The sequence below is a fragment of the Athene cunicularia genome (assembly GCF_003259725.1).
Source record: "Athene cunicularia isolate RWA chromosome 11 unlocalized genomic scaffold, athCun1 chr11_part1, whole genome shotgun sequence".
NCBI classification, from domain to species: Eukaryota; Metazoa; Chordata; class Aves; order Strigiformes; family Strigidae; genus Athene; species Athene cunicularia.
This window is the reverse complement of record NW_020799113.1, coordinates 14,847,073-14,870,234: the sequence shown is the minus strand read 5'-3', so window position 1 is coordinate 14,870,234 and position 23,162 is coordinate 14,847,073. Positions and strand designations below refer to the sequence as shown.

At 36.3% G+C, this 23,162-nt stretch overlaps 1 protein-coding gene across 6 annotated transcripts in view; it reads right to left on the bottom strand.

Moving 5' to 3' along the window:
* Window positions 1-3,125: 3,125 nt before the first annotated feature.
* Window positions 3,126-23,162, bottom strand: part of CHD9 (chromodomain helicase DNA binding protein 9) — an 89,138-nt gene continuing 69,101 nt past the window's right edge. For 3 of the 6 annotated variants that reach the window (XM_026856556.1, XM_026856560.1, XM_026856561.1), the window contains 16 exons: window positions 22,676-22,765; window positions 21,543-21,646; window positions 21,305-21,422; window positions 20,568-20,625; window positions 20,201-20,243; window positions 19,830-20,049; window positions 19,495-19,697; window positions 18,345-19,253; window positions 16,108-16,271; window positions 13,588-13,860; window positions 12,587-12,755; window positions 11,414-11,553; window positions 10,684-10,905; window positions 10,020-10,148; window positions 7,954-8,058; window positions 3,126-5,855 (listed from right to left, as the gene is read on the bottom strand). In XM_026856556.1, the coding sequence (XP_026712357.1) occupies window positions 4,992-5,855; window positions 7,954-8,058; window positions 10,020-10,148; window positions 10,684-10,905; window positions 11,414-11,553; window positions 12,587-12,755; window positions 13,588-13,860; window positions 16,108-16,271; window positions 18,345-19,253; window positions 19,495-19,697; window positions 19,830-20,049; window positions 20,201-20,243; window positions 20,568-20,625; window positions 21,305-21,422; window positions 21,543-21,646; window positions 22,676-22,765 (3,811 nt within the window). In that variant the 3' untranslated portion in view covers window positions 3,126-4,991. The remainder of the gene's footprint in view (window positions 5,856-7,953; window positions 8,059-10,019; window positions 10,149-10,683; window positions 10,906-11,413; window positions 11,554-12,586; window positions 12,756-13,587; window positions 13,861-16,107; window positions 16,272-18,344; window positions 19,254-19,494; window positions 19,698-19,829; window positions 20,050-20,200; window positions 20,244-20,567; window positions 20,626-21,304; window positions 21,423-21,542; window positions 21,647-22,675; window positions 22,766-23,162) is intronic. The other 3 variants (XM_026856559.1, XM_026856558.1, XM_026856557.1) reach the window with 3 other exon arrangements.

The window sequence follows — 23,162 nt, the reverse complement described above, 5'->3', positions numbered from 1 at the left end:
TATATGCAGAAGAAACTGTAAAAGGGTTAGGCACCTTACCTGGAACACTAATGTAAATTTTGCACTCTTAGGGCTCGTTCACAGTTGAAGCAAACAAGAGGCAGGGGAAAAAAAAAATCCTCATTTTGCAGAATAACTTTACAGCAGGATCTTCTGAATGGCACTTCTTTCCTTGTGAGAACCTGAATGGAATCAGTGTTGAAACAATTAAATTATAGCCCTAATTTGTCTAATTTGAAAATGTCCCTGGCTCCTTGAAGTAGAGAAATGCTAGAGTTTGATTAATGCTAAGTAGCTTGGATGTTTTAAAAAGAAGTCTGTATGTTTGCTAGAGTATCAGATATTCTAAATTGAAACTAAAATTTAAATTATGTAAGTCAGAGTGGTTTGGGGTCATACCTCTTGAATAGAGATACTTACCTGTATGTGCTTCCCCAATTCAAGACTTCAAGTCATCCTATTTTGTGGATAATTTTCCTTCATTCTTTGTATTTATTTCTCAGTGAACAGTGTTGCTAAAATGTTGGGTTAAAAACTGAAGTATAACAATCAAAATATTATTTATAATTTGTGGCAGGCTGGAACTTTTGGCATTTCAACATCCTTCCTCTGTGTGTGTTGTCAAGATTTTCAAAGACTTCTCTCGCATATACTTAAGATACTAAAAGACTGAAAAGGTTTTCTCCTAAAATACTTTTCTTCAGGAAAATGTTAATTGAAACTTAACCACTGTCATCAGGGACACTAAACCATCAGAAGTCTTTGCTGTTACCTTTTAACAAAAAAATTCATTTAAAGATTTTCTTACTGTTTATTTATGGAAAGCTATTATCTTTATTTTCTTTTCCTCTAAATGTAACAAAGAAATTATACCACCTGTCTGTGTAAACATTACAGCCATTTAGATAAGCTGGGAGAGTTATTTTGTAAACTTCCATGGTATTAAACTAACAAAAAAACTTCCATGGCTACACCAGTATAATTAGTCTCCTCTGTAGACACCAGCATAACCGCAATGTCCCAACAATGCACAGATGTAAAATAAGAAGTTTTGGTCAACTAGAGCACTGTAAATCCCACATTACACTGACAGAACTTAGTTAGGTTGACTATAAGTATAGGTGTAATAGAACTAGATCAGAAACTTTTTATACAACTGAAAGTTAGTAACTTTCACATCACATGCCATTTCGTATAACGCTAGACTGCAGATCCCTTTACATTAACCTTGTACACCAGGCACACTTCATCCCACTACAGCTTAAATGCAGCATCAAGTAAAGACTCCTTTTGATGGTGTATCAGTACTGCCGTACAGAGCAGTAACTGAGAAACATTACTAAATAACACGAGAGAAACCGTTTTGTTAGACACAACAAATAGGACAGGAATTTGCCTGGGACACCTCGTTAATAAGTCTCATCTAATCATCATATCCAGATACTGTTTCCAAACTGTTCAAAGGAGTGCAAGAAACTGAACACCAATACTGTGCCTAGATCATCTGTTATTGGAAAGAGTTTCACTGAAAAATATATCTAGTTATATTTAATTTTCAGACTAAAAGGACTGAATTGTAAAATTACAAGACATGATTTTTCTCTTCTTTTTTAAAATCCATGACAGTTTTCTGATAGACCTGCTAAAAATAAATTTAAAAAATACTATTAGAGATTCTTCAGGACTTCCAAGGATAAGAGAAACAGTGCGCATGAAAACAGAGCTCATATGCGTATGTGCATTTTTATCACCTGGGTACAGATTTGAAAAAGCAGCAGCTCAGAAAGGATGATCGTGATCTGACTGGAATAAATAAGAAGGATACCAGTGAATCATTCAAGTGCAATGACAAGTTAAAACAAGAAGGCACCTGACAACCAGAAGACGACTCGTGTTCAGGATAAATGTCCATGCCCTGTATGAAATACATGAAAAATAGCAATAGTAAGTGCTCTGTACATAACTAAAAGATTTAGTAGAAAGTAATACAGAGTTTTAAAAAGAAAGACTCAAAAGGTACTCCACTGCCATCATGCTTACCCTGGAACATTAGCCTGCATCGTTATTTCAAATTACATCAACTTTTGGACCAGAACCTAGACTGTATGCTCCTTTTTATCCATAACTGCTGAAGGGCTGAACAACAGCTTAATTTGTTTGTAAGACGACAGAATTACAGGAATCTGATTCCCAGAAAAATTAAACAGTAAAGCCTGGTCTTGGGCTGGGGTGGGGCTGTGTTGGATATCTGCCTTGAATTTTTTTAGGTCTTAAGAATAATTTCAGTTTTAGAGCTTAACACTGAAACTTAACTTTTGCTGCTGAAAGATACACATTTAATCCTTACATAGACTGCATTTTTTTCATATATTGAGGCCGACATCATGGGTAGTCAAAGAATATGTTTAATAAAAAATAATTAAACTTCCATTTGCTCTATAGAACATCATAGAAAGTAATTCAATAAATTACAAATGACTTTTTAAGACGCTTGTTCAACTACAGAAAGCAAATTCAGACTACACAGAACACAACTGGCAAATATTGCAAATGTCCAAAATAAAAACCTGGACTAAGACTTGGATCATGAAGCCTGAAACAAGGGATAGAAATACAAGGCAATAACAGCTAAGGTTCTTTTAGTAACTACCAACACACACTTTATTATCACCTTGGATATCCTTTTAATTTTAACTTTAGTATTAGTGTAATTCTACTGAGGTTTCCTTATAACCCTTAACTTTATACAACCATATTTGCATATAGTTTAGCTGATAGTGGGACATTTTTTCCCCTTCTGGTTCAAACTGATTAAGAATAAACCCAATATATTATGTTCAAGTCTACACCAGCCTTCATTACTTGAAACTGTAATTGCCTTATTACATAGAAAGAATCACTAGAATGGTAACCAAACTCACTTGACCATAATTAGGAAAATACTTTATTTCATAAATCTGATATAAATTAGGTTTTAGCCACAAGATTTAGGATTTGTTTTGTGGGGTGAGGGTGGGAAGTGATGGTATTGTTGACATACTCCATCAGCAAACTAAGTTAATAACTGTTTGTAAAACTTTGGCTATTTTATAGATGCATCCTAGTTAAATAAAAGTGCTATATTACAAAGGGCAAAATATTAAATACGAAATACCTTTTTTTTTTTTTTCTCTCATGATGAAGAACTGCTACCCCCTTCTTTTGGCAGTTTAGTTTTCACTATTGCTAAGACACTGCATGAAGGGCCAAAAATCAGAATACTATTTGGGAAAATATGTAACCAGCACAATTCAAATGGTACTTGTATAATTGTGTAATTACATGTAATACTGCTTCTAATCATGGGGCTAGTTATTTTGCACATAGAAACTTATATTTCATTGGTAAAGTTCTTGATAAAAAACAACACAGTTGTTTTACTGTACAAGCAAGCAACAGAACTATATCAAAATATACAGTTTTTGTTTTTTACTTTTAAATTTATCCCTTTGTAAAGCTTTTTCAATGACTTCTACTAGTACCTGTATCTATTTTCTCTTAACACTTGCCTATTCTTGGACCGCAAATGATGTAACCAAGGTCAACTGAAGTCTCAGTCAGTTCATAACTTGTGTAAATGTATATCTGGGCCTTGATTGTGTCAGAGTAATAGCAGCTTAAGAAGGAGGAATCATATCACACATCAAATATTAGACAGATTTTATATAGTAAAGGGTTCTAAGGATTTGGACTTAGGCAGATGCCTTATGCCCTGTTATTGTGGTTTCTAGGAATAATTTGTCTTCCCTACTATTCAAAGTGCTTTTTCTTTAGTGGGTAACTCAGCATAATATATGAAGTGATATCCCAAACAATGAGTTTGGGTAATATTTAATATTTAGTCAGATTTAAATCTGCAGAGAAGTTTAAACTCAAAAGGAGTTCAAAACTATCTATACTTTATTTACCATTATTAACTGGTAACTCCAGGAGGTTTTATGACATAAAACACAAATAGAAATCTACACAAACAAAGCAAACAAACAATTTTTACATGAAGTATGCAGTGTTGAAAGGTCTTTTCAGTGGCACTTTATAACAGTTTGCCTCTTCTGAGTCTTGGGGAAACTACTCCTCATTTTGGGACTTTTAATTCTGCAGAGGGAGCCCAAAACTTTGCAAGATGTAAACTAAATAGATCTACATGGTGCCAAGTAGCATGAGATAGGACAGTTTTTTCTTTAATTTCCCCTTACTGCTGTCAAAAAGAACAGTTGTAGTAAGGGGAAAAAAAAACCCAAACCCAACGGTCATATCTCAAATAACTCAGATTTTAGCATGATATACAGGATGTCTTTAGAAAACAAAACAAAACCTGAAAACAAGTAATAGAAACCAATGTAAACTTCCTAAACTAACTCAGCTGAGGTAACAGGTAGCCAGTTTAATTGGCTGATTGGGAAAAATTTATCTTCTTTTAAACACACTTGTACCTGAATTGGAAACAGCAGTGCATCACAACACTAGAGCATTTTCATGTAATTAAAGCAATGGATGGTGATGTAGATTCTACAGCTTTCATGACATTCATTAGCTGCCCAAATTATTGCTGAGTTTTGATCTGTAAATTATAAGTGTCAAGGAGGCTGTAAAACTATATTCAAATTAAATCAATAATATGCATAAAGTATTCTGTGTTCACTGCAAATATATTAAATATACAGCTCTTACTCGAGCATTATTTTCATAAAATTAACCCCCCAACAAAATTATAATGCCTTTTGTTGTAATTTTACACCATTGTGTATTTGATAGTACATACAAGTTCAGAAACTTATGAACTTCAAGAAATATTACATGCAAAACGTCTCTGAAAGCAGTTTGCACTTCTAAACAAATACTGAAATGTTCGGTCAGTAAATCATTGATGCACTCAACACTGGGTTATTTACAATGAAATAATTAAAGAACGAATTCAAAATCAGTTTATAATTTAAGTGCAGAGTCTGGGGTCAGTCTTCATCACTAGAATCTGAATCCTCAGATGAAGACGATGTACTATCAGATCCAGATGAAGCATCTGCTTTCTCTGAACCCTCATCTGTGCTGTTTTCATTGTGAGAGCTTGGCTCTGTTCCCCCTTTGTCTTCCTGATCTCTAACCCGAGAATTTTCCTCCTTTTCTTCTGTGGGCTTGGCTGAGCCTGTGTCATTGCTTTCACTGTTCTGTACATCAAAAATACTAGACTGAGACAAAGCTGGGATATGAAGATTAAGGCCTGGAGTGAGAAGCATCCCTGGGTAAAGTATGTTGGACAGAAGTAATGGGTTAAGAGAGAGAGGATTGGCAGCTGCAGCAGCAGAGGATGTTGAAGGAGAACTTGAAACAGAGTTTTCACCACCAGTATCCGTATTTTGGTCTTCTGTCCTTTCTTTTTTTGTATCTGCCTCCTTTGAATCGCTTCCCTTTTTTTCCTCTGAAATAGATTCCGTAGACTTTGTTAGAAGTCCTCCCATGCCCAGCAAGTTGGGTAATCCAGCCATCCCTGACAGCAGCATGGGGAACATGGCCGCCATGTTCTTCGCTTCTCCTCCAGCAGTTAAGCCAGCTGGCATTCCCATTAGTCCTGCTGTTACTTGCAGCGACTGCAGGTTTTGCAGGTTTTGTTGTAAGGCCTGAAGACTAGGAAGATCCACTCCTGGAAGCAATCCGTTAGCGAGCAAAGGGTTAACTGATACGCTTGCAGCGGTGGCAGCTGCTGCAGCTGCTGTTGCCTTTGCAATCTCACTTTTGGGACGCCTTCCTCTCCGACTTACTTCTTCCCGCACAACAGGTCCAGTGAGAATACGGTCAAACATACCTTCTGGAAGAAATCCCTGCAAGAGACATATTGGGTATTTTTAGTATTTTGAGAGATTAAAGATGGAGAAGTAAAAGCAAACAAAAGACCCAAGCATACAGTAACAGTGTCAGAGATTATTCTGTTATGTTAGCACAGCAGTCTGATCTGCAAACAACTCACCGGAATTCGTGGTCACTTTGTGCTATTGCATTTCACATCTCTAAAGGCCCATTTCCACAGTGAGGTCTACAGAGGTATCTTCTCAGACCCTCTGCTAACTCATCCTTAGAGGTTTTTTTGCAGATCAAGCCAAATACAGCTAATTATAGGAGCAATCGCTACTTAAGATCTAAACCAGCATTCCTTTGCAATATTACCACATTCCAATCATTTGACAATTTAATTTAAAACATTACTCAATTTAAAGTTACATACAAATGCATGATTGCCCACACCCCAACAATTTCTGAGCCCTTTCCATCATTGCTAGTGTCTCTTTAACAGACTTTACCTCATCCACACGCTTAAGAATGAACAGTAAAGACTCAGGTTCAAATAAAATGAAATGCAGAACACTTCTCTTTAGGGCTTGCACAGTATTACTTCACCTCTGTAAGCCCTCCTACTGAATGATGAAGAATTGCAATGGATACAAATATTCCCTTTGAAGTGCACTGTTTTGAAAATTTCTCTTAAAAATGTCAAACATAAGATCACTATTACTCACCTCCACACTACAACAGCCTTTCTTTCCCCAGCAAATACCTCTAATTTAAACTAGCGGAATACAACTCAAGGAATTCAGAACTCATGCTCCGTTTTTCTGTCCTGCAGATAACTACTAAATTCTAAAAGTAATTCTGTTATTATTTATACCTTTACTCACTGCAGTCTAACTCTGTTCCTAGTTAACTATTTTTCTACCAGAACATCCCATAAGGGTACTGGAGAGACTGGTGTTTAAGACTTCACAGAAAGTTTACAAGTTCTGTTGATAGTGAACTAGGAAAAAAATGTAACATGTCACTTCTTTACCAGAGGTATTGTGTAAATATATTATATTTCTGGCAAGTAATAGTAGGTAAGGGAATAGACTTTACAAGAATATTGACAAAACCATCTCCACTTCTGTGAGATATGTGGAATGGAAGAGTAGCCGAGTTACCCAGAAACCATTCTGTATCATACAACACAACTTTCTGAAATTCAAAACATGTCCTTATCTTCAAGGCAAACAGGGAATTAACTCAGAACCTCATACCATACTTGAACTAATGATGCTTAAAAGGAGAGAGATAGCAGCTATATAATAGTTCCTGTAATGAAAACACACATCTGCTGTTGTGTTGGAACTGTGGACAAAGACTGTAAAAAAATTGTATTCTTTTTTATTTGACCAAGTACAAACCTCAAGCAAAACAAAACCTCAAACTCACTGAATGCATCTTGTAAGAAGCTGGCTCAGGACTACCAGGGAATGCAGTATTATTATCACTAACTTTGCTGGTAATCCATACAGAAGGAATACATGGGCAACACTGTACTCCTAAAAATGTATTAATATATATTAACCTCATTCTCTTCGCTGGAATCTCGACACTAGTTTTTAAGCTAAAAACTCAACCTCTAAGAATCAGAAAACAGAAATTCTAAGTAGTAGAGAACAGCTACATTAATACTTGATTTACATCTTGATTGAGGATAGTAACTTCTTCAAGGTGCACACTGAAAGTAAATTAATTAAAAAGTAAAATAAATATTTAAAACTATATTTATCTTTCTAACTGCAATTTTAAGAATAAAGAAGTATTCTGTGGGGTAATACCTTTTCTAAAAACCTCCAAGGCTCCATTTATGAGAGGAAGTCACAGTACTACAGCACCTTCAACCAAATCTCTGACTTGGGGTTGCCAGTCACTGTTCCTCCCTTCCTCCTACTCACAGCTGTGCCAGCAAACCAGTTTAGGGAGCTGAGCTGGCAGAAAGGAAGCTAACATTGACTCACATTCTGCATTTAATACAATGCCAAAAATGAAAACCATGCCTTTTGGCATGCCTTTTTTTTCCTGTTTGCTTTGTTTGATTTTAGGATACATTTCATGTCACAGTTATCTCATTCTGCAAATACTCACAGACTGTTTTACAACTTCTCCCCATTCAGGAGCCACTCCATATTCTGGATTTTCTTTCAGGAACCTGCACAAATCCTTCAGAGGTGGAGCAAATGCACCCCCTACCTGCAAAGCAGAAGAGAGAAGTCAGAAAATACTTCTCATTCAGTAAGACAAAGGAAACATTCATACCTGACACTGTTTCATTCTTGCTTTTTATATAAAACAATACAAATAAAGTTTCACTTTAAATTATCAATGAGTATGATGCAGCTTTTGACTACTCCTGGTGGTATGTTAGATACTCCTGATTTCTTCTAAATATACTAAACTCAAACTCATCTATTAAACTCATAAATTGCAACTTCAGTAATTGACATTCCTACTAATGTTTAGTATCAGAGTTTATTTAGACATGGAGTGAACAGAAGAGCAACCACATGAATGGAGAACAATAGTGGTCCAAATATTACCAATCCTGTTAAGCTTTTCCTTTATCCACTAAATCAGTCCCATTCTATCATCTCAGACAACTTCTAAAACCACTAATTCTATTAAGAGGCTCTGCTTCTCTTGTGAAATTAACTCTTCTATCTTTTTTTTCATGTGAAAAAGGCCAAGTTTGCTAAACAGCATGTTCTATTAATGTAAGCAGGAAAGTAAGCTTCAAATTAATCAGAAGTATTATTCAGATCCAGAAAGAAAGAAGTGGTAGAAAGAAGAAAGGAAAAAAATTCCAGCTTCTGCTCAACTTTATAAACTGCATGTTAAACTCACATTTTCTAGGCTCCTTCAGTCCCCTCACCACCTGCTACTAAACATATAACTGAACTAAACAAGAAAATGAGACAAAATGAATTTGGTGATGGGTACAAATTACAAATGGGAAAACTGAGGTTAATAAAGTCAGAGTCTTAACTATGGTGTGGCAATTTATTAGAGAAAAAAAGCCACCATGAAAACACAGGCTTTCACAACAAGCACAGATCAAATCTCACTCCTTGATCATCAACTTTGAAAAGATTCTTCAGGGCACCGCTTCCTGCAGAGAGACTAGCAACCTAACAGATTTCTCTTAGAGCTGTTGTCTCAATGCACTGAAGAGATTAAAGACTCTCAAATGCTGCCTCACCCTCCTCTACAGATGCACAAAGCTTTTTACCTTAATATAGCAGTATAAAAAGAACTTTCATGCTTTCCCTGCAACTGCTCTCTAGCAAGAAGAAAAGCTAGCAGAATCACAAGAGAAAATGCTCCACACATTGACACAGTATCTCAAAGATTCCTACTGGACTGCTGCTCTGGTACTACGCTGACATTCAAAGACACCATCCCACACATCTGTCCAAGTTTGTTCAATAAACAACAGTAATGTTCTACATGCTTTTCTTGAACGTTGCCTTTTAGCCTTCCTCAAAACCTACTCAAATGCATTATGCCTGTCCCAAACTTTGAACAACTGTCCAAAAATTTGAATTCAACACATGGTCTTCCATATTCCACTCTTGGGATTTTATACAAGATTTCCCCTTCTACTTTTGTTCCCTTGTTGCACTACTGTTTAACCTAGCAATGTGATTTACAACAGATATATACTGGCGAATCATAAAGGTCAAATGCCACAGAACTGAAAAAAGAAAAGAACAAAATAATCCAGTACACAGGATTTAAGCAATTCCAACGGATAAGTTTTTATGCAGCATGCACTACCAATGTAGTTTTAATCATGCCAGAAGTAGCAATGAGATGTACACAAAATTGAAAACTTGTGAGAATGTTGCTACATTGATCAGAACAACATATATTTCAGTGGCCATGCCTCTGTATTAGTCAACGACACAAATACTGCAATACATTGAGGGCTCAGTAGAACATAAACCACAGGGTAAGTTTCTAGCCGTATCTTACATATTTTCATAGTTGCAAAATGTTTACTAGAAGATTATCATCGACTTTCTTGCTCTGTGCCAAAACCTTAAAATAAAAACTCTCATTTGTACACAGTATTTTAGCAAGTGTAGTATATAGGTAACTTCAGGTAACTTTTCATTTGGGGAACATCAGAATGGGAACAGTATTATGAATACCTTTCTTGCATTTCTTCTATTTATAAGCTGAACACGTTCTTCACCAGTCAAACTATTAATGTCCAGTTTATTAGGGTTTCGACAACGGTGCCTTTTTTGTTTGGGCCTCCCATCATGCAACTGCATCCTCTGTTATAAAGAAATTGAAAACCAGTAAAATGAGGTTGTTACTCCAGACATCGTGATTTTCATACATTCTGTTCAACATTAACAAATCTCAAATTCAGAGGTAACATAATGAGAACACCATACCCACACAAACGTCACTACCACAGCATTGTAATGTAAGTATGAGATACAGCCCACAGTAGTCTTTAATCCTCTCACACATCACTAAGTATGTTGTTACACATTTTCAGCTCCCATCATCAGTATCATGATAATATGAGCTTTCTTATCTTAGATAATTTCTAAAATCTTAGGTGAAATTAGAAAAAGATCAAATGTCTTTTAGTATTGCTTTTCTTGGCAATTACATTTATGAGGGAAACAGATGGCTTGCAGAGCTCAGATTATGTAAAAAGAAATGGACATTTTCCTTTTCCTAAACAAAACAGAAGAATGAAGAAGGAATAATTCCATGTAACATAGAACACAAACCCAAACACGTTGAATGAGAAATGTTCTACTACTTAGCTAGAGCAGAGCTGAGACGAATACTCACAGGAATACAAGCTCCTGAATCTTCAACATATCCAGGATGTTCTTTAAGCCACCTTTCTAAATCTTTTCTTTTGGGGGCATCATCACCTGCAAGCCTTGTTCCATCTTTTAGGTTAATAACAGGAACTGGACTCTCTGCATCAAGCATGCCTTGAGACTGCGTGTAAGTGAGTGCTGGGTTTATTCCTGCAGCAACTTGACAGGAGTTAATACCTGGATTAACCTGGAGAAATTCAGAACATTTGAATTTCACACATAGAAAACCACCCACCATAATTATTTCACATATGATATAATGAGGACCACAGCCCTACAGATTATTATGTACACACACAAGGACTCAGTGAGACTACTCATGTCATAGATAGCTCCCTTTTAGTCACGGGACCATCACGTCCTATAACAGATCTTACAGGAAAGAATGTCAGAAAGTGTTTCTAGGTCAAATATTAAGTTTTAAATAACACAATGCTCATTACAGTTCATAAAAACTAGAACTACACTTACTTTTAAAGAACAGTTATCAATATCATATATATCTAATATTCAGTAAAACTCTACCAGTTCTCATTTGCATAGTTGTAAACTATCAGTGAACAATTTCAGAAATAAACAAACCCCAATAGTTTTGAGTAAAGTTTTTGTTTTATGTTGACAACTAGTTATGCCCATTTAAGGGATTAACTGTAATTCAGACCTTATTTTTGGATGCAAAAATCACTTTTACTTACATGATTAGGCTGTTTATTTCTATTTATAAAGAGGACATCAACTCCCTCCACATTCTTCCTTCTTCCTCTTCTCTTTTTGACTACAGGCTGACTGTCAACTATGACTCCATTGGCACTGGCTGTTAAGTGACTGGAAGTACCTAATTAATGATGCAATAAAATCAGTGTCAGATGCTTGAGCCGTTTATAACAAGAAACATGTCTGAATAAAAAAAGGAAATAAAATTACTGGAAATAGTGCAAGTGCACGTAATTTTTACATGTAATATCTAATAGGAATTGCCTTTTGTTTTGTGACTGTTTAAAACACTTAGTATCAGGCTCTGAAAAGCCATTCTGCTAAATGTTTCCTATTACTGTCCCTTACCCCCTCCAAATAAATCTGTACAGGGAGGAGAGCTGCTAAAACACACTGACATCACACACACACACACGGAAAGGCAGACATCCCTAAATCAATGTTTGTAACAAGACCTTAATGGTATGTTGCAAAAGAACAAGAACAAAATGCAAGTGAAGGGTATTATTTTTTAAAGGAAATGTTCTCATCCATGTTAATCAGAAGCTAGCCTAAATCAAGCACCCAAATCTAATAATTTCAAATATTTTAATCCAAATTTTAACTGCTTGCTTTAAGCTCATTTTTATTCGTCAGTGTACACCTACTGTTATTTTTTGTGAAAATAAGCTCTAAGTTTTCATCCAGAAGCCATAAATTGGTTCTAGACTATTGTCCTATACTATTTCTTTACTTGAGACACAGGAAAGAATACAAGGCATGCAAATTGATACAGTTATAAATCTGGAAGTCTTCATCTTTACTTACAAACTAGCCACAAAAAGTTCTGAGTTAAACTGATTACTGCCCGTGTGATGCACTTTACAATTATTAAAATCTTCCTGTGAGGGTGTTTACAATGTATAATGTCATCTTTCTAATAAATGAACATTACAGTAACTGATACTGTGAGAGAATATTCATGTGGTCCAACCTCATGCCTCAATGCAGGTGCCCAGTTTCCCTAACACAGTGGAGAGAATTCCTCCAGACTGTAGTTTAGGACAAATAACATTGCAAACATCTCTCTCCACTGCCTACACATGGAGATTGATGGGAGAACCCAGAAGGTAAGATTTAATACTAACTCTTATGCTCTCTAACATTTTACATACCTGATTTGGAAAGTGATTTCGGGAAGTTGACAAGGCTGGTTTCTGAAGCATTCTGGAGTTCACGTAGCCGAGCCAGGTACTGCTGCTGTCCCAATGCACCTTCCTCGCTTTCAAATGGCCTTTTCTGAGACAGTCCCTGCTTCTGAAAAGTCAATTTCAAACCACCTTCCTGTTAAATAAATGCCAGGGTTAGAAGAGTCTCTTCTGAAGCAGAAATGACTACTTCATAATCAGGATTCTCACATATAAACAGTTGCTCCAGAAGAGTTGAGGAAGAGTGAAAACATTGTATTAGACCTTGAAATAAGTCTTGCTTCTCCTCCATGTAAAAAACAGCTCTGAACAGAAATTTCACGGAATTGCTTCTATGAATATAAATTTTAAATTATCTACTCTCTTAACTGAAAAATCCAGACACTGAACAGCTGTCTACCCCCTAATCCAGTCCTAAACAAATGCCAAACCCAATTACAAGAGGAAATGGAAAATTTCATACATTTTTATGTGCTACAAATAGTCTCAAACTACAGGGAAGAAAAATGTTTGAAGCTTCTAACCTGCATTTAAACTGGGAAATTTACCTATAGCCCTCTTAAAATGGCATGAAATAATAAAGCGCTTGCTGGAAAGGACACGTTGAAATGTTTAAAAAAAGCCAAACAACAGAAATACCTTTTTCTACTAACCAGATTTCTTAGAAACAGCATGAAACAGGCTGTCTGAAGAAGCACCAGGATGGTAAAAATTCAATTCAGGGAAAGAAATAATGATTCCTTCCAGTGTCTTATGCAAATTTAAAACAAAATAAAAACTAAGAAACTCCACCCCCTAAAAAAACCAAACCCAAACCGCAAACACTCAATGCCCAGAAGCAGCAGACCCAAATACCCACAAACAAGTGTGTGAAGGAAGTGAGAGTGAGAGCAGGCAGCCACTTGCAGGTAAAGCATGCCGCACACCGCAATCGCAATCAGGTCCTAGGGCAATAAAAATAAACATACGTCATTGATTTTCACTGTAAACTCCTTTTCTCGTACATGCTTCTTCACCTTTGACATCTGTGGTGATTGATCATATTCTTCCTTAACACCTGCAAGAGGGGGTGTTGGTGCGCTGGGCTCACTGTAATCTGCAGCTGCACCTGGGCTATCCAGAAGTTTGGTTGTGTAGAAAGATGCCACCGTATTGCTGTCATAGCTCCTTCTTGCTGAGGGCCATTTACCTTTCAACACTGTCTGACAAATACTGTCAAGTCGATTAATCATAACTCGATCCTAAAAAGCAGAGAAAATATTTTTATAAGAGTAATGCTCACCATCACTGTACACATTACATTTATGTATTATCTGCTAATTCTAAGAAGAGAAATTACAACATTTTTAATCACTGGCCTTGAACTTAAAAGATTTCCAAGTTACCAGATTTGTACCAATACCCTGTAAAAGTTTGTGAATACCACCTCTGATCTTAATTCCACCATTTGTAAACAAACATCCAATCTCTCTCATCTGTACAGGGTCTGCGGCCTGCAAATGCTTGAAACGCATTATCTTGCCAATTTTTAAAGGAGAGATATGGTAACTACCAAAGTAGTAATTATAGGTCTGGCTTTGACTCATTGGTAGTAGAGGCTGTACCTTTGAGCAGCACCATAACATATCTGGCAAACAGCATCTATAAAACTAAATCTACAGACTTTTATTCACGTCTTGTTTTAGCTTTTTAAACCATATTATTCCTCATTCACATTCTTTAGACATCAAACACAGATTTGACTTCACACACCTGCATAAAAAATAGTGAGTCCAATAAACTCAGCTAAGTACATGCAGACTACCAGGTTTTCTGATGATTTCAGAGGGCAGTTCTTTGTCAAATAAAAAATGTGAATGCTAAAATCACCTGTTCTGTAAGCAAACATTTTTTTTTTGCCAACTTAAAGGCCCTCCTCTATATTTAAAAAAAAAGACTGAGTTTTACACTCTGAATGTCACTTTTCACAATCTGCAAAGCTCCTGTGACATGGAAGTTATGCTCCCCTTCTCAAAATGAAGGTTCAGAAGTTATGAAAATTAGTATTTAGATTTGAATGCATCTTCTAGGAGCAAATGTAACAACTAAAAGCTCCTGAAGTTCACATCCTACATCTATTTTTTCCTCTTTCATCACCCTTTTTGTCTCCTGTGTTGCCTTCCTTTTCAAACTTTCCTCAACTGCTTGACCTGGAAACTTCCTTCATTACAAGCTCGTGATCTGAATTTTCAAGCTGATTTGCAACTCATGTCTATTCCACAAAACATTCTGAAATTATGTTTTCTTAAAATGCCAGTGGTTTTCTTTTTTATATAGCATATGCCTAGCAACATACTAAACATGCTAAACATTTCTTTAGATCTTACTGAAAAACATGACCATCAAAAAAAATTGTCACAAAGCATCACACAGGCTTTACTACACTTCAAAAAAGTCACACACTAAAATCTGTAAGTGTAACACTGACTATAAAAGCAAGTATATTTTTCAAATCCAGAAAACATCCAAATCTCATTTTCATTATGCAACAGAAAGAAACCTATCCAAAAATATATCACAGTTGAAGTTTATTTAGTGAACAGGCATTCCACCAATTCACAAAGCTTCACCTTCTTAGTAAAGCTAGTAATTAAAGTGTGAGAAACTGCTCTGTGGTCTTCTAAGCTATGTCAGCCATAGAAATCCAGATATGGCCAAAGAGTTTAAAAATATTCAGTATTTAATTCAAAGAAGGTGCATTTGGGTGGTGATGCAGTGGCAGATGTTGCCCAGAGCAGCTGTGGCTGCCCCCTCCCTGGCAGTGTTCAAGGCCAGGCTGGACGGGGCTGTGAGAAACCTGTGGAAGGTGTCCCTGGCCATGGCAGGGGGGTTGGGACTAGATCATCTTTAAGGTCCCTTCCAAACCAAACCATTCTATGATTCTATGAATTTCCAGTTACTTAGTATCTTTTCAAAGTATACTTTAGAATTTCACTAATTCACATACAGAATCATATAGTCACATTTTAACACAGAAGTTGTATTTTACATCACTGCTTCAGCCAGCCTATACTTTTAACATGATCTAGGAGCCTGCCATGTAACTGAAAGGGTCCTACTCCTACCAAAAAAGTTTTTCTAATATTTAGCTTACCTGATTTTGTGCTCTGTTTAATTTTTTACATTCTTTTGGACTACTCTAAACAATTCCTCTCATGGACATAAGATCATCTCAAATATCTCATCTTCACCTTAACTATGCTTCCTTTATAAAGGAATTTCATTTTGTTTCCTGTGTGAACATTCTCTCTTTTCCAGATACAGTTATAAAACTGATGTATAAAATGCTTTGTCATTATTTTACTATAATTTACCATGAACAAAATCCTGTTCTTTCAAAGACCTCCCCACAACTCAGTGGTATGGTTTTAACATATTTAATTCAATACAAATGTCACAGCCCACCTTCCTATACAACCTTGGTTTTCAAAGCAGTACTATACACTTGCCTTTGGCCAGTAGGATGCAGCCAACATGTATCCACCTTGTAGGAGATAACTGGAATTTGGTGTCCCATTGTTCATCTGGAAACTGTCCTGCGTCTCATCTTGTGTTGTACTCAGAGAGGCTACACTCTCTTCATCATATGCTTTTATATGCGGGGTTCCTTCTGCTAAATAAAACCACTAAAGTCATTTGATGCCATAGAGAGGTTAAACACTCATTGTAAGAAGTTCAGGTGAACAAAACACACAGAACAATGTTCAGAGAAAATCCAAACACAAAGTTAAACTGAATAATTAATGTTAGCTTTTTCAGGATGACTGCTGATCCTTTTTTTAGGCATGTAAACTCCACACATATTCCTATTTCAAGAGCTTAACATGTCAAACAGATATTTGAAAAATAGACATGCTTCAGAGTAATCTGATACAGAGTCCTTACTTATTTTAACATATTTCTTTTGTAAGCCAACATGCACTGAAGTACAGAATTAAAATGAAGTGACAGGTGTCTATCACCAGAACATGGCAAATCTATGGGGATACTACTTTAAAAAAAACACTCCATTTCATTTACTGGACAGAATGCTAAATGTTCCACATCTTGAACATATGTTTCTGCATAATTTAATTTTTAACATTTTAATCAAAGAGGACTTTTTCCTAGTAGTTTTCCAGTGGGTCCTCTGACTTTCTTATACTTCTCTTATTGTTTTGTCTTTTGCCTCCATCCAGAGATCAATGTAAGTTTCACTATAGCATAGGGAAACAGTCTGAAAACACATAAAAAGTGCTGCCTGAGAAGGTAAATACTACAATGAGTAAGAGTATTGAGAGACAATCCTACAGAACTCAAATTTGACCTTAAATATAGCTATGTATGGAGTCATCTGATAGGATTTAGCTCTCCCTTAAAACTCATTTCAAATATGAAAAGTATGTCAAAGGTCCATGATCACTGTACAAGAGATGAAATAAAACCTGGACTTAAAATTTAAATGCAGATGAAGTTTAGAGAATGTTCTAGAATTTACTGACTCTTCAACACCAATTTACAGCAAAATAGTCACAAAGGGAAAAGCTGATTGATTTAGGAGATTGTGCAATCTGAGGATGGCACAATTACTTCCCTAAACAGACTGAGCTGGCAGAAATCAAGCCTAATATTTGGACTTGCAGCACATGTTATAGTATCCACCATCTAAATATAAATATTTATGTCATATAAGTATCCCTTTTCTCTCACTGTTTTAATGTTTGCATACAACTGTTTCCTTGGAAAATGTCCTTCCACTGCTACAAGGCAGCCGCATCTTAATCATTTTAAGTAGCATTTTACTTGCCCAGTAATAATTTTCCCAGTAAATTAACCCTGTGATTTCCGTTTGTATTTTCCAGACAAGAGGATCCATCTGATTAACACAATGACCTTTTCCCTGACATACTGGGAGAAAAAAACAGTTTATTTATGTATGATGTAATCCCACTGCTTAATTTCATCCTCTTCTTTGTACTATTATCATTTGTATCACACAGTAGAGACTTTCTTTCACAGTCTGAGCTTCAGTGGGACAAGAGAACACCTCACAGTACCAAAATAAAGGAATGTAATAAATAAATAACAAATGGTTGGTTTATTAAAAAAATTCATATCACTCCACTGATCAGAGGATTATGCTTCTACTTAGAAGCTTTCAAAAGTACCTCTGTGCTATTTGGTCCTCTATTCTATAATTGCCTCAGTCTTTCCTAAACAGATACACATTAAATGTCTGAGAATTTTCAATACAAGTACACTGCCAGGCCACCTCCAGTTTACAAGTAAAAGCAGCTTACATTACAGCTTGAACAGGAGGAAGCTTGCAGATTTCATGAAAGCACAGTGAAGAAGCTACAAAGACAGGTGAGCAAGAGTGGAAAAAACAAACAGTGAATCTCTATATTTAGGAAGAAAAAGAAACAGTAGTAGGGCATACACACAGAATATATATTTCCAGAAAACATTAGCCATTCAGCGCTCCTCCCACACGTGAACCATATGCATAGTAAACTTGCTTAGGGAATCAGTCAACAAATCTTAAGTACCTCATCCAATGCTCTGATATGAAGCAAAGAAAATGCCGTATCCCTGAAATTCTTCCAACTCACTTAAATGAACGTATTTTGATTCTGCAAGTTTACTTCTGTGGGATTTAATATCCTTTTTTAGAGTTAATACTGCAGAAACAAGACTACACACATACCACGTTTCTGTGCCTCCTCTTCATCGCTATCACTCTCTTCAGAGGACGATGACGACGACGACGACGATGATGAGGATGAGGAGGAGGAGGAGGAGGATGCTGAAGAACAAGACGAAGATGATGAAGAGCTAGAGCCCGATCGAGAGTGTGAACAAGATGAGGAAGATGAAGACGATGAAGACGACGACCTGGAAGAACAGGATGATCTGTCGGAATCAGAGTCTGAGTCAGAGCTAGAGTCAGATCCCCTTTTGCTGACTCTCTGTTTTTTGGAAGCTGGGTTTGGAGTTAGAGGCTCTGTCCTTGCTGCCACCATGCGCCTGTCTGTTTCAGCCTTCACGCTAGGTCTGTGGTCTGTATTTTGTATTGGTGTGCCATTTTTTGGACTCAAAGGTTCCGATTTCATTACTGTCTGTGTCTCCTCTGTAGACATAGATTCCTCTTCAGAAGACTGAGGGTCCTCTTTCAGATTTTCATTTTTAGCTTTTATGTCCTCAAAAGCATTCACTTTAGCATCTGACAATCTTGACTGAGGTGTAAGAGGAGAAGCAGATAACGCCATCTGGTACTGATGCAAGAGTGGAGTAGAAGTCCTTGAGAGTGCCACTTTATTTTGATTATAGTTCCTCTGGGCAGACATAAATGACAGTTCAGGATCACGAAGAATATGATAATCTGTCCTGCTAACTCCATGTTTAGCAGCTCCAATAAGTAAATCCCTGTCATGAGCCCCACACTCCCACCAGACAGGTAAGTCTGGGTTTGGCTGGCATAGTTTTAGTCGTTCAAACAACTGTGGGTGTCTAAGAGCCTGTTCTCGTACTTTCCTTAGGAGTTCAATGCGATATAAGGTCCGGGAAGCACGCTCCTCTGTAATTGGTTGTATAAAAATGTTTGGATCTACGAGTTCTGTATAAAAACAAACAAAGATGAGAACCTGGCCAAAAAAAAACCCCACAGCAAATCAATACTACAAGTAGATGGCTTTAATCAGTTAATAGATGTCTCCCCATTATAAGCTTTCAATTTCAGACTTAACCTGTTTCCTTACTTCCTTCTCCCCCATATTTTTTTTTTTTGAACACATGAACGATGAGCACTGGCGACAGAAAGGAAAGATAAAATTAGAAGTAAAAATATATACACCCACCTTCTTTTGAGGGGAGACGACAGACTCTCCGGCACATTGACATAAATGCATACAAGTACTTCTCTAAGCTCTCATCAGTTTTCTTATGCAGTCTAGCCATTGCTCTAAATTTGGTCCAATCAAATCGTCCCCTTTCAGGATCAAACACCACTCCAAATGTGGACACAACTCTGTAAAAGTCAGCTTCTTCTCTTCTTGTCCATCTTGATCAGCAAGAAAAAAATTTGGATATTCTGTCATTTTTTTCAAAATTTCTTACAGCTAGCAATTATTATTTCTTCCATATTTTTTACATCTGGATGTACTAAAAATGTGTATTTGCATGCTGCACATACCTTTGCTGTCTTTCAATCTTAGCAGCCATCTTTGGATTTAGAGCAGCTTCTTCATAGGGAGGCTGCATCATACTAGTTTGTATTGGGAATGCTGGTTGGATCTGCTGGGCCTGCCTATTTTTACTCGTTCGCTGATAAGCTGTTATTAGACGGCGAAGACGTGTTGTTAAGGCAGACTGAGTGGGCCAATAGATTTTGTCTCCTTCCATCATTTGTCCATCTATATTAAAATAAAGTCACAGGAAAAATAAAGGAGTTAACCACTGCTGGGGCCTATGGTTCTACACTAGGCAATCTTTTAGCTAAGAGTCAGGAGAATTAAACAATTCAAGATAGAGAATTGGCTAGGATTTGAAGTTTTACTTATTTACCTCCATCTGCTATTACTAGATCACCTGGGGATGAAACATCATCCTGTAGAAAAAGAGAAGTGAAGCAGAGGTTAAAGTGTAGCCCTCTCCAGAGATTCAGGCTAAACTTACATCTTGCAAGCAGTTTATGAATATGAAAAAGAACAAGAGTAACATGTATGTTAGACAAATGTCTAACAAGGCATACAACAGAATTACGTAACAGTTCCCTCTCATGGCCCCTCACCCACACAGCTACAGATACACATGAAGTAAGTTATATTCATTTAGAGACATACAGAAAAACATAGTAATTTGCTCAATGAAAAGGCAGAAGTATTACATTTTAGGTATGTTAAAGGGAGCTATTAATAGGTTCCCACTATACCTCTATGTCATCTTTAAACATTGCTGGTGCTGGTTTATATTCTGGATCTTCTACATCCCTGTTAAAATTTCAACACAAAGGGACACATCTTAGTAATAATTTAGAAGTCCTTACACTCTTTTCAATTAAGCAAAGAGCATTTAAACTTAGTTATAGTGTATTTAATTTTATTCTTGAAATTAGGAAAATATATCATGGTAGCTTTGGCTTGAATTTTGTGGCCCCCCTCCCCAAATTCACTATCTCAAAGATGTTCTTTATGACCACAGCTGCTAATCTCACTTATGAAGCAATGAATAAAAGCAGTTCTCCCTTTCAGCTGTTACTAGTGATACTCAAATCAATCTACTGGGGTCACTTGTTAGCTAGACAAGACTACTGCACCAAGCTGACTGACCTGAAATCAAATTAAATAGGTCTGTAGCACTTTGCCTCTGAAGGCTTTTGCACTTCAGTATCTAAGTAATATTTCTGATACTGCAACACAAGTTAGAGTCTTTGTTAACAAGCTGCTGCATTTTAACTTTAACTGTGAAATTCCAAACTTCAATGGTTGTCTTACACTGTTCCTAACTTTTTTTCAGTCTGTGGGAGGAGTAAAATCAAAGTGGTATTTTTCACAACAATAACATTAAACTCACATAAAACCAGTTAAGAGAATAAAGTACAACATATAAACTCAGTCTCATTTATTTTAAGGCCCCACGATATTCATGCCCATTTTCATGTGCTCATACCCATCAATATAATCATTTGCTCTCTGTTCAGCAGCAACTGCTTTTTCATCTGGCTTGCCAACCCTTTCCAAGAAGCACAGCGCTGGGTCTGCTCTGATAGTGTTGTATTTTTCATAGCCTGTAAAGGAAACAAGAAGTGGCACAAATTCAACTTGCAGAATAAGCTTTAAAATAATTGAGTGTAGGGTGTTTATACTGAGGAGTGGGAAATACATACATAGTCATCCGTATTACTCACCATGTTTAAAAACTCCAATTAGAAGAGATTTATCTGCATCTACATCCCACCACTCCGCAGGAACTTCAGAGTGATCTGGCTCAGGGACCCAAACATCAATTTCACTAAGGAGAATCGCCAACATCAGTAATATTCAGCGGAAGAAATTATTTTTTTATTATCTATTTTTACATTTGTACTTTATGTGGGATTTTAAAATTTCTCTCTTCAAGCACACTAATACATTCTATATCCAGCAAACTAATTCAAAGATTACTCTGAAGGTTAGAAAGAATCCTAGGATTGAAATTTTTAATTTTTAAATGCACTTTGTTATTTAATAGCACATGTTAAAAAGTGTATCGTTACATAAGCTATGTAATACAGTAGTAATTCATAATTAAGAATAATCTGACAATCTAAAGAAACTGAGGCATACAATTTTTCACCTCTGCATTCAGTAAGACCCTAAAACTAGCAATACAAAACATCCAGACAGCTTAATATTTTGTATGTGACAGAGACAACTACCAGGGAAAGAATATGAAAGCAGAACCAGCATACAATATTCTTTCTCTCTCAGTAAACTCTGCCAATTCCTATCAGTTTGTACTTGCAAAATTTCATAAGGATAATCTAATTTTGTGTTTAACAGCCTGAGATGGACTGCTCTTCCACAAATATTTATAACTGCTTTCTGAATAAAATTAAAACTTTCTATCCACCACAAGCTCCTGTTGCAGTGAGTTCAAGAGTTTCCAAATGGCAATACTTCCATTAAAAAAAAACCCAATTGAACGGAGTATGAAGCTCATAACCAAAAGTGTGCATAACGATGCAGGAAAACACCACCAATTAGAATGTAAAGTATATAATTTTATCTTTCATTCATTTTTTCAGTCTATTTGACTTAAATAATTTTACTTTACATAGCCAGACTCATAAATAGGAATCAGGACTTCCTCACATCAAGTTGATACAAAGTCTTCAGTAAACAAAGAGTAAACAAAAATATTTTTCTCACAGCCTAAGAATACAAATATTTGGTTTTAACATTTCTTAATGTTAATTTCTTAAGTCTAGGAAGATTTATGAACTCTCATTTGATAGTTTGCATTTAAAATAAACTAGCAAAAAAACTCTCTATAGTTCACCTGGCATCAATTCCATCAAACACCTTTTGGAATTCGTTACCAATGACTTCTTGTTTTAAGTAATACAGCATTCTTACTCGAAGCAAGACCCTAAACAAAGAAAAAAATACAAATATTAGCACTCTAAAAGCTTTCAACAGCTGTGGGTGGTTTTGTTTTTTGTAATATCACAAAGCTTTCAAGTCATTTACCTAAAACATACTTTCTTCAGTTAGGAGATAACCTCCAATTTAAGTCACCTAACACTTTTTATTGCAATCACTTCTACAAATGGTTTCATTGCAAAAATTCTTTCAAATCCTAGACAAAGACTAGGGCCAGCAGAACACTCCTCCCTTGATTCATAAAATACTGCTAAGAACAAACTGCTGTTTCCCTTTTCCTACTTCAAAGGTGCCCTTAGAAAGAATCATGTAGGCTGAAAATGCACACCTTAAACATCGTCTTTTCAAGCCTTCTCACTACAAATTTGGTGCATGACCCTAAT